This window comes from Aspergillus candidus (assembly GCF_002847045.1).
Source record: "Aspergillus candidus strain CBS 102.13 unplaced genomic scaffold BDW47scaffold_51, whole genome shotgun sequence".
NCBI lineage: Eukaryota > Fungi > Ascomycota > Eurotiomycetes > Eurotiales > Aspergillaceae > Aspergillus > Aspergillus candidus.
Genome location: NW_020194056.1, coordinates 101,565 through 112,947, shown reverse-complemented (window position 1 = coordinate 112,947; position 11,383 = coordinate 101,565). Strand labels below are relative to the sequence as shown.

General features: G+C 53.7%; 2 protein-coding genes across 2 annotated transcripts; both read right to left on the bottom strand.

The window, feature by feature from the left end:
- Positions 1-1,182: 1,182 nt before the first annotated feature.
- BDW47DRAFT_110972 (H(+)-transporting V0 sector ATPase subunit a) lies at positions 1,183-4,281 on the bottom strand. Its single transcript, XM_024813845.1, has 4 exons — positions 3,970-4,281; positions 3,788-3,866; positions 2,264-3,723; positions 1,183-2,205 (listed from the first exon to the last, which is right to left on the bottom strand). Exons 1-4 carry the CDS (start codon positions 4,093-4,095, stop codon positions 1,315-1,317), a joined length of 2,556 nt encoding a protein of 851 aa, XP_024669128.1. The 5' UTR covers positions 4,096-4,281; the 3' UTR covers positions 1,183-1,314.
- A 115-nt stretch (positions 4,282-4,396) lies between these two features.
- BDW47DRAFT_110970 (proteasome activator BLM10) lies at positions 4,397-11,260 on the bottom strand. Its single transcript, XM_024813844.1, has 2 exons — positions 4,757-11,260; positions 4,397-4,693 (listed from the first exon to the last, which is right to left on the bottom strand). The coding sequence occupies exons 1-2, from the start codon at positions 10,589-10,591 to the stop codon at positions 4,631-4,633; spliced, it is 5,898 nt and encodes a 1,965-aa protein (XP_024669127.1). The 5' UTR covers positions 10,592-11,260; the 3' UTR covers positions 4,397-4,630.
- Between the last annotated feature and the right edge of the window lie 123 nt (positions 11,261-11,383).

Sequence of the window (11,383 nt, the reverse complement as noted above, 5' to 3'; positions counted from 1 at the left end):
TTTACCTTTTGTATCTACGAGTGTTGTTGACATCCGATCATCAAGTCTAAACGCAATCCACAATTAGCATCCAGCCACAGGCGGTTGCAAATGATGAAAAGTGCTGAGAATATGGATCTCAGTGGGCGAGGTTTTCTAGGCCTGCCACAAAAAAGGCATATCCGTCATGACCGAACGTTGTTTTAACGCCGTCGGAGCCCAGTGCCGTTTCATCTTCGAAAAATGCGATGTGGATGAAGAAGGTTGGAGTCTTACCATCTGCTAACCGAGTCCAACACTTTGAAATTCGTTAGCGTCCAGTCTCCCAACGATCAAACGAAAGATACATTCAAAATTGAAGCAAGCAAATCAGACAACAGCCAATTTTTATCGTCAGGTACCCGAAGGCGACTCAGTCGGTAATTTCCAGCGTATTAAATATACGAAGGTCATCATGCTAGGGGTAGGGAAAGGCGGAAGAAAAAAAGACAGGACAACGTACACTATGACCATCAGATCGACTCATCGTCTACGATGAAGCTGGAGTTATTCGCAATGAACGCTGAGATTAGAACTAAGAAACGCATTAGTCAAGAATGCTTCGGCAATAAAATGAGTAGCATAAAAGCCAGCGTTCGCAATAACATCAGACTGACGTGCAATAACAAAAGTTTCATTCCCCTGAAGAGGGTCAAAGACTCTAGTTTGAAATTTGGTTATGGGTATCATCATAAAGGGCGGGGTGGGTAGTTGGCGCTGAGCGCTGAGCGAAAAAAGGAAAATGAAACTCACCCTGTGTGATGCTAAGATCCAAGCATTGTCAGTCAGTCAATAGCTCAGAATAACCAAGCTATCTACAGTGTATGATCTGTCAACCCATGGACATTTCAGGGAGACGCTGGCAAGCTGGATAGCTGTGTCGAAGAAAGTTGTGATGAAGGTTGTGTGAAGAGAAAAAGAAAAGCTCGAGCGAAGAAATATTCCCTTTTTTCGCTTTCCGGAGCCATGATTTACCGTGAGCTAACTGGATCGGGCCAGTAATGCCGGGTCCTTACGTAATACACTAGGCTCGGCTGTTTAGCTTAATCCTTAGCTTACTATCAATGCTCTAGCGAGGGACGGAGTAGCTTCAAGTATAGGTAAGCACCGCGCAGATAACACAACGGTACATATTTACTTTGAACACACACTCGTGGAAGATAATAAAGACAGGTCTAGAATCCAATTGAGTTTCCTACAGGGAAACTAACTAGCTACAGTACAAGAGACGATCCAAGAAGGAAAGACGGACAATCAGTTGGAAAAAGAGATTTGAAAAAGAAAGACAGCTCAAGATCACTCGACAGGATCTTCCTCCAGAAGCGTCTTGAAGCTAAACGGAACGAAAGGTATGCCTTCGCCTTGGAAGTGCTTGCTCATAGCCTCAACCCAGTGCAGACGGAGGGAGTGCAACATGGCACTGGTACCCTCCATCACGCAGAGAATGGCAATGGTGAGCGTGAACCACATGTAGAAGGTGACGACGATCATGATGACGCGGGTCGTGGGCGACTCCTGGTCGAAGGCGCCGCCAATGGTCATGTCCCAGAGGACGATAGAGAGCTGCTGGTGGGCGAGGGAGAGGGCCCAGAGACGGAGGTAGGACGCAGTGTGGGAGATGCAGTTGAGACAGAACTCGATGGTGTGGATGACTTGGTGGATCATGACCTCTGAGAACTCGAATTCCTCGTGCTCTTCTTCGTCCAGGTCCTGCGCGATCATCGCTACGTTCTCGCTGTCGCTCGCCATGCTGTCGCGCCCGCCGTTCATGTCGTGGCCGTCGTCGTCGAGTGCGCTGACGCGGGACTGTTCGCCGAGACCGCGGTAGCCGAGGGCGCGCGCGCGGTTATGCTCCCAGCGGAGATAGAAGGGCTTGAAGAAGAGCATGAGGGGCACTTGCGCGACGGCGAGAAGAAGCAGTAGGACTTGCACCGTGGCTTGGCCCTTGTAGAGGGGTTCCTCCACGGTTCCGGGAGACAGGAACATGAAGATGAGCATGTTCAGGAGGCCAGGAGGTGACTGGCCCCGCGCGGCCCAGTCAACGCACCACTTGTAGATGATGGTGGTGACGAGATAACCGAAGATGGACTGGAAGAAAATCATGCCCGGGATGAAGTTGCCGATAATGTCGACCTTGGACTTGAAATGACGGGCGTTGACATATTGGAGACAGAGCGCGTAGGTCATCTGGGGGACGGTTAGTTTCAATTTCTCAGGAATCACGAACGACGATGGAACAACTCACGTGTGCCCAGCCAAGCACGATACTCATCTTCATCTTCATACTGTTCGAGAACAGCAGCGAGTTCTCGGCCTCGTGCCAGTTCCAATCCAGACCGAACGGGAAGCGATAGCCATCCTTCAGCGATGCCTCCACCGCCTGTCCGCGCTCAACCTGATCGGGCCACTGCCACTGACTCGTGAAAATGGTGAGGGACTTGGAGAAGATATCGTTGTAGATGAAACCGGTGTACATGGAGAACAAGCCCATCATCAACATGATGTAGCGACCGTAGAACGCCATGTACGTCAGTTCGTCCAGCTTGGTCTTGTGGAGCTTCCGCTCCCAGAAGATCATCGCCGCGGCGCACAGCGTCATGAGAAGACCGTGGCCCAGATCACCGAACATGACTGCGAAGAGGAAGGGGAAGGTGACGACGGTGTACAACCCGGGGTTCACCTCGGAGTACTTGGGGATACCATAGGCGTTGACGATCGTCTGGAAAGCTTCCGTGAACTTGTTGGTCCGCACGTACGTCGGGGGAGTCTTGTTGGTGCGGATCTGGTTGACGATAGTCGGGACACTCAGTCCAGCGCGGTCGTTGACATCTTGCAGGGTTGACTTGATCAGCGCCAGCGAGTTGGTCGGACACCACGCTTCAGCGATGAGCGTCTTTCTCGCCCGATCGTACGAGAACCGGTTCAACGTGTCGTAGACGGACTTCTCCTTCCGTACGATAATCATCCAGGCCGCAAGCGAGCGCGCAATCTGCGAAAGCTCCGCGTCGAGCGTGTTCTTGGTGTTCCGCAGCACATTCCCGACATCGCCCAGGCGCGTGTTCACCTCGTGCATCTGGTCGCGCCGCAGCTCGCTGTTCTCATCGACACTATACAGCGAGGCACCCAGCGACTCAGAGATCTTCCTGATCTTCGCGATGATACTCTTGCCGTGCGCGAAGATAACGAAGACATTCTTGTGAGATCCCTCATTGGTAGTGGGGTCGATAATCGGCTCGGGGATCTCCGACTGGTTCATGTAAAGGTTACCGCGCAGAGTTCGCCAGAGAATCCGCTCGAACGCCGCGATCCGGTCGCGCGGGATAACACCCGAAACGAAGCCAATGTTCATCTCCAGGAACGACTGCTGAGCCTGGCCGTCGCCGCGGTTCGGCTGCTGCTCGACGTCCCGTAGCAGCGGCGCCTCGTCATTATCGAACGACTGCCGGATCTCCTCGGTGTGAGTGTGGGCACGGTCAAAGAACCCGCCCGCTTCCCGCAGCACCCAGCGCCACTCCGTAAGCTCCACCTCGCGCTTCTTCAGCGTCTCGTAGCTATCGTTGAGCGAAGCGATCCTCTGCTCGAGACTGTCGCTTCGTTCGGCGAGCTCGTCAATCTCCGACGCCATGGGTGCCGCCAGAGTATCCGAGAATTCGGACGAAGACCGCATTATGATAGATGCTTTGTCCATCTGCGCATGGAAATAGCCTGTATCACCCACGTGTCAGTTTTCCCCCATGTCCTCGTCTTCACCACATAATGGAACACATACGAAGCTGCCGCTCCACGTTATCCAACCTCCGAATCTCCTTCGTAAAAGTCCGCTGAAAAGCATTGGTATCGGGGTTGAGCTAATAGAATCGACACAATCAGCAACCATTTATAAGACCCCTTCCCCAAGATCCTCCTCCAGGATCTCTTCCCGGAATGAGTGAAGTGATAACTGAAACTCACATCCCGAAACTGAACCTGACCCAGCTCTCCCAACGCACTGACAACCTCTCTACCGATTTCATTCGCGATATAGAGCTGCGTCAAGCTCATATCCGACGACCGGAAGAAAGTATCCTTCGGAGCCATGGTGGACGGACGGCTGCCCTGCAGCAGGGATTCGTTTCGTTCGTTTCAAGATTCCGACCACAAACCACCGGGGCGAAAAAAGGGTGCGCTTAACGCTGGATTAATAGAAGATTGGAGATGTTTTGTTGCAAGTCTAACGAGAGAAACGCCAATACCACCGGGCGTGGAAAATGTTGGTTTGAGAGGCCTCAAACAGGAGTGATGGTGAAGACGGAGCTACGGGATGGGATGCGGGAGAGCCGCGTGGCTGATACACAGCACGTGATTTGTGTTTGATTATGTAACTGTGTAGATGGTGACCGCTTCAGCCAGCCCACCTTTGACTACAGGAATTTGTGTTTGCTCTGAAATTACTTTTTTCTCTCTATTGGTGTTTGTGAGAATGGCTAATAACTTGCCTTGTGATTGCCTAGACCGGTTATTAGGCCCTAGCCTAGGTACAGGATAAATACTTAATAAATGGATTACCACAGCCCGCAGCGTAGCACGATGATGAAGTGCATTGCTCGAGCGAATGTATGTTCACTCCTATACACTAAGCAAAGTAGCTCTTCCAAAGGACGCCGGAGAGATCCTCGAGCTGATCGGAGGTGAATGACTATTGGAATAAGAAAAGAGCTGTTAGCATTGTACTTCTTGGGGGGTCCAGGTGGTGACTCACCTTTGCATCTATATGCCATGTATCTTGTCTCGTCTTCTTGAACTCGCTAATAATCGATTTGACACTAGAGCCGACAACGCCTGGATCGCTCGCGGCGCGGACGCTCAGTGTTGTAAGCGCCTCGGGCATCCACAAAGGCGGAGGGCTGCTGTATGGGAACGCCTGGATGAGCGCACCCAGACCCAAGACGGCGCCGTGGCGCAGGATGACGAGGCGGGTGTGTTCGGGGGTGGGGGTGCCGGCCCCAGAGGGGATGGGAGACGACACGCCTGAGCGGAAGACCTTGGGCCGCTTCGGGAAGGGTTGCTGGACCAGGATCTTTGTGAAGCGCTCTTGCAGCCTGCGGACCATTTCGTCGCGGAGGGACACGGGGGAGCAGCGGATCATGCCGGATAGGGTGGCTGATGCACCGGCTCGCACCTCGTGCTGGGAGTCGTTTAGCATGCTGGCTACGCATTCGAATAACTTGTCGCGGTCGCCGACCGAGAGCAGGAAGAGACGGCGGAAGTAGATGATCTGAATGTTGATCATTACTCTTAGACGCTGGTGCCATGATGGCGACGTTTGTCCAATGTGGATGAGGGATTTGATGAATCCTGAATCTTGTTCGGCGGGGTATGGGATGTTGGGAAGGTGGCGGAAGACGTGGTACGCCAGGGACTGCAGCTCTGGATCCTCCTTTACATCCATCATGTGCAGGAGTTGGCCAGTGAACAAGTCGGGGAAGAACGGGACAAGCTGTGTGCATTCGAAGGACGAAAGGGTGGAATCCAGCCAGAGAAGCACCGTCTTGCAGCCGGAAGTGTAGGAAGACGGCGTCTGTTGGCCAGGCGTTCTCTGTTGCCGCCACTGCTCAATCCGACTGAAGATATCGCGGATCATCGTGGTGAAGTTTTCAGTCGGTAGATAGGGGAAGGTCCCGACCGACGATGCTGATTCTTGCGCGGTAAGGAGTTGCTTCACGTCGGCATACGATTCGTGATACCTTGTGCGATAGATCGAGGCAAGAGTCTGACCCATGGCTTCGCGAACGCCCTTGTAGGGGTGATCGAGATGTGCGAGGAAGTCTTCCACGATGGGCTTCTCCAGTTGGAAATGCCACCCTGCGTCGATGATAGACTGGTGGAGAAGGTTGATCTTGGAGCTTTCCTTGAAGGCCGCATTCGTAGACATGTCTAACCGGAAGCTCGCCAGCCAGTCGACCAGCGGCCACGCCCGTCTCGGATCCCGACACTGAAGAATCATGTGGAGGAACGTCGTCCAGTAGCCCGAGTTCTCGGGCGTCAGTCCATCGGTAAAGATCTTTCGAACGATGGGGAAAGCATATTCCCACACCTGCGTCCGCTTGTCGACGCTGGTGTCCGCAACCGAGCTGATCAAGGCACCGAGAATCTCCGCAGTCGCTCGGTGCTGGTGCTTATCACTGCCGTCCTCAAACACCCCCTGGATCTCCTCTTGGATCTCCTCAAACGTAGCAGCGGTGAGTCCATCCCGGAGCATCAACTCAAAAGCATAGAGCAGCATCATGGCGCAAGGCATGCGGAATTTATCGGCACTGGGATCCCGAGGCTCCTGCTTCAAGTACATAAAGAACTTGGAGAACCATTTTCTATCAAACCGTCTACCAAGCTGACCTCGCACCTGCCACTCCTGCTCATCATACTCAATATCGCGCGCAACATTCGACTTGTACGCGGGCATGTTGTCGCCCCAGACTAGCCACCCAGGGAAGTCGTGGTCGACGTAATACTCCGCTTCTGGCTTGGCGAAGCTAGCAAGATACTTTTCGGTCCAGCCCTTCTCATAGCGCTCGGTCGCCACTTTGATCTTGGAAGGGAAGTTCTGATGGCCCAAGATGTAATTCTTGTAGTCGTGGCCGCAAATCGCCCTTACGTCCACCATGGTGAACAGTGCGATGAGCGCCTGGGAGTACATGCCGCGCAGGCCGGGGTGATCGTCAATCGACCCGCGCATAACCAGCTCGACGAGATTCTCGCTCGCGATGTAATCGAACCGGAGACCCATCGTGATGACGATCGTTGCTGCGCGGCTGGCAACCTTCCAGTGAGAGACTCGTGCCAAGTTGACTAGCTCTTCGGCAAGGCCGGCCTTCTTCTTCTCAATCAAGACGCGCTTGCCGTTGATGCTTTGGCGCTTCTGAGTGATCTGGTCTTGAACATCTTGCTTGGGAGCAATGGCTTCAATGATTGCCTGGTCAAGGATAGACATCCTCTCCATGGAGCGACCATAGTCCATTATCTGGAAGACGCCAGTCGAGCAAATTCTCTGAACGGACGGCCGATCTACCGAACTAGCATCGATAAAAGTCCGAACCATAGTCGGCGTGTATTTCCAGTGGCGGCCCAAAGTCTTCGCAACGCTACTCAGGAGGAGCGTAAACAGACCGCCTTTAATCCGCGCATAATCATTTTCCTTGATACCTTTCTGCAGAGCTTTCAGCAGGGGCGGGATCACGAGGATTCGAGACCCCCACACAGCCTTGAAAGCAGATTCACCGGCGCTCTGGGCATTACGGCGAGTCTCGGTATAAACAGAAACGCAAGATTCCGCAATGTCTAGGAGGAGAATCTCATCCAAGCGGGACCGACGACGGGGGGCCGCATTATGTCTCAGACGCTGAAGGTGGTACACGTTGGCCCGTCTGACCAGCAAAGGACGCGGATAGTCCTTGCGGATCCCGCTCATCTTATAGGGGTGGATATCTGCCGCGAGAAGGCGCGTAACCCGATCCAAGACATGGGCGGACCTCTCAATGCCCACATCGACAAACCACGATCGGTATGCCGAGTACAAAGCAGCGAAGCACGGCACGTCGTCCTCTTGCTTGTCAGACAAGAACCGGTGTACGTCGTGAAGGACCCAGCCTGCTCTCTCCCGAATATCATGGATGGTGGTGTACATGGGGTCGTCCTTTTGCAGGGGGTAGCCGGTAGGGTATTCGAACGTCTCTCGGACAGTAGAATCATCAGAGCTATCTAGCGCCTCGTCGGAATCCTCCTCTTCCTCGGCACGTACCGCGCCTGAAGTGGCCTCAGAGCCGACCATATCAACGTCGGTTCCATCTGATGCGCCTTGCTTCGTTGTCGAGGCGGCTTGGGAATCAAAGAGAATCGAAATGCCGGACAAGATTAGGCGAAGCAATATCAGGTTCCGCGTCACTTCATCGGACCAGTCCTTGCCGCTTCCGTCTCGCTTGACGCTGGACGTCTCGTTGGTCAATGCAATCAGCTGCTTCAAGGCAGTCTCAGCTTGGTTTTGGAATAGCTCAACGGCAAAGCTGATCTCCTCTCGCTTTGGAATATGCCACTTGATAGTCAGATCTTGTGAATCGGGTTTGTAGCCCCAAAGCTCAGGGCGCATCCCCTTGGCCAGGGCACTAGGCTCGTAAAGGGAGAAGTCCGCGGTGTATGTTCCAGTCAGGTTCAAAAGAAGATGGTGGATGAAGTTCGAGATGTGGACGGTCGGGATGCCGCGGCACTTCTGTTGCATATACACGGCAATGTCGAAGAGCTCTTGCTTGTGGGCCAACACGGCATCGCCAACATGAACCACACACATGCTGAGCATGCTGACATTCCAGACTAGTCCACGGTCCCGCGGCAAGACATCGGTTCCCGTTGTCCGGGTAGACCCAGCGCCGTTGTCGTCGATCTCGGTGCGAATTGCCTGTATCAACACGGGGATGAAGCGCTTCAGGGCCTTCTCCGGGTCGACCTTGCAGATAGAGTTACAGATGAAGGCCATGGCGTCCCGGGCTTGATGGATTACGTGATTGGAGATGAAGTCAACGACCTTCGACAAGGCGATGTCGTAGTATTCCGGGGCAAGCGATGACAGAAGAGGCATGAACGTGGCGGGAAGCGTGTTCACAATGTTCTCTTCGGGAGACCCGTTCCGCACACGGCTCACATCTGGCAGATTCTCCAACAGCGTAAAGACTCTACCCAAGAAGGACACGATGAAATCACCGAAACCACACGTCGACGAGCGAAGGATCATCTCCTCGGTCTGGTCGTCCAAGTCCGTCTCATAGTTCAGCTGGATCTGGACACCTTCTTCCTCCATCCGTTCCATCTCGCCGGACACCCATTGGATGGCCAGCATGCTGGAATTGACGTCTTCCCGGCCCTTGGTCAAATCTACCAGAGGTATGCTGTAACACGCCGACTGGATGAAAGACAGGGCATGCAACGACTTTTCTAAATCATTGGCATCCACGCCGGGCAAAGCGAGCCCCAGCAATGTAGTCATGTGGCAACGATAGCCCTTCGACCGCGCGATGATACGCGATAGAACCTGGAGCGCACGCAATGAGGACATCGTGCGGTGAACTTCAACCAGTCCTTGCAGAGAGGGGTATATCCTCTGCAGGGCGCCGGGGAGGATCAGATGCGGTTCCAAGAAGGCCAAGCTCTGCAGCGTGGAGAGCGAAAAGCTCATGGCGGTGCCACTTTTGGCGTAGATTCCCATGAAGACCACGTCACGCAGGCAGAGCACAAAGCGGCGCTTCAACGGCTCCGTCAGTTTCCGCTCAGGTGGGACCTCCATCTCACCACTCTGCTCCCGGTTCCAACGCATGACGAAGAAATCTGAAAGATAGTACACTAGTTGGGACAGGGTCTTTGTCCAGCTGCCCGTATTGGACGGGTGGAAGAAAGTCTCCACGGCTTGGATAAGGCCCTCGAGTTGGGTCAAAATGGATTCCTCCGCGTCGAGACACGCCGGCGAAAGCGACATCACCACCCACCGGGCAATGTGGTGGGCAACCGGGTGCTTGCGGGTATCGCGGTCCAGCATGATGCCGAGCCCGGACGAGATGTCCACCAGGGCACTGTACGGAGAGGTCGACTGTCCCACGGGGATCTCCAGCAACCGAAGGATGGCGGTGAAGATAAGCGACGACTGTTCTTTGTTGAAGATACCGTACTCGCCGAAGGGAATATGGCCGGCGGGTAGAGAATCGCGAGCCAGCCGGGACAGGTAATCGAGGAACGTCATATCAAACGTCTTTGACCTGTTCACCAGCGACCAGAGGTGGAAATAGGTGGGGAGGTAGTGTCGCGGCAACAGGTCTTCTCTGGATTCCGGTGGAGGCGACGTCGGGAGCAGAAGATTGATCAACCCGGCGACGACGAATGCGCCCTCTGAAAACGACGTGGTGTAGTGAGGTAGGAACTCTTCCAGCATCGCAGGGAGCTCACACGGGTCGATGTACAGCTGGACAAACGCGCAAAGCTTGGTCAACGTTTTGATGTTTCGCTTGAGGTTGGTCGAATGGACCAGGCCCGACTCCGTCGGTAACACAAAGGTCTTCACTTCCCTATACAACGGCTTCCAATCCAAGACGAGGTCCTGGACCGGTCGCAGGTAGTGCTTGCGCTTTGTCAGGAGCATGAACATGCTGGTGAAACGCTCCGCCACGCTCGGGTCAATGCCCGGGGCCAGCGAAAGCTCATAGTAGAGTTTCACGAGGTTGATTCGGTCCCTGCGGTTCGGGTCGAACTTGAGGGACAGCCATCCCCGGAGCTCCCGAGTCCAGTGCACGGCCCCGGGATTGAAATCGCCGGCTTCCACCGCGATGTACAGCTGATTCAAGATCTCCCGTAGGTTGCGGTCCCTCCGCGGCTCGTCCTCCAGCTGATATGGCAGATACTTGAAGTATGGGTAGGCCCGGGGACGGACACGCGCCTTTTGCTCGTCGTCTCCGTTCACCCCTACAGGGTCCCCGCCGGGCGAGGTGGCTCGTGAGATTTCATGCACATGGTGAAAATTTTCCGACGTCAGGATCGCTTTGGGGCCGGAATGATGATCCATCGTTGCGGCGACCGTTCGACGTTCAGAGCGATACGGGGATTGGAATTGGGAGTGTTGTGGGAGAAGTCTGGTAGAACGGCCCGTCGGTCAGTCGGAAATCCTCACACTTTGCTTAATCATTGCGGTGACAATTGAAGCGACCTACTTTCACCATGAAGCTGGTGGCTAGATCGAGGGTACCGGTGGGATCTCAAAGAATTCGACCCCTCAGCATTGCTCGCGTGGGCGAGCGACGTCAGTTTAGTTACGTCGACCAGCCGAGCGACCAGAAGTGGCAGGAGATCTGGCAACGTCGAGTCCGTCTAACAGGGAGATATCTTAGATTGAGACAAGTTTGAGCAAAAAGATTTCACTTGAACGATGAGCTGCATCTGTCGGGACAATGCGCAGCTCTAGTGTCGTGGGGTAAAATAAAGAATCGAATGGCAAGCAGATTGAAGTTGGAGGAGCGGCAGCATCATCATTTGGCGTTAGGTTAGGTTAGGTTTAGGTCAGGTAGTTTAGCTTGGGGGGAGATAGCTGATGACATAATGCTTTTCTGACGTACGTAACCACCCCAGCCTAACTGTGAACCCTCGATGAAGTGACATGGACTGGTACTTGTAGAGCTCAAACTGGGTGTAGTAGAAAAAGAGGATTCGTATGCATTTGTTGCCTTATAGTAGTAATAAATAATAGTCCTTCTAGTGTGTGAGAACAGGTCTTTCTCAATCCCACCTGATTCTCTGAACAGAACGGGTAAATAAATATCTGGCTCAAGATTTAAATATAATAATAATAATAATAATAACA

Excerpts from the sequence above, each read along its gene's own strand:
- BDW47DRAFT_110970 (XM_024813844.1), bottom strand. The coding sequence starts at position 10,591 with ATGGATCATCATTCCGGCCCCAAAGCGATCCTGACGTCGGAAAATTTT. Across the intron at positions 4,694-4,756 it reads CATGGCATATAGATGCAAAG|TCATTCACCTCCGATCAGCT; the intron begins GTGAGTCACCAC and ends TTATTCCAATAG.
- BDW47DRAFT_110972 (XM_024813845.1), bottom strand. The coding sequence starts at position 4,095 with ATGGCTCCGAAGGATACTTTCTTCCGGTCGTCGGATATGAGCTTGACG. Across the intron at positions 3,867-3,969 it reads GTCAGGTTCAGTTTCGGGAT|CTCAACCCCGATACCAATGC; the intron begins GTGAGTTTCAGT and ends CGATTCTATTAG. Across the intron at positions 2,206-2,263 it reads TCGTGCTTGGCTGGGCACAC|ATGACCTACGCGCTCTGTCT; the intron begins GTGAGTTGTTCC and ends ACCGTCCCCCAG.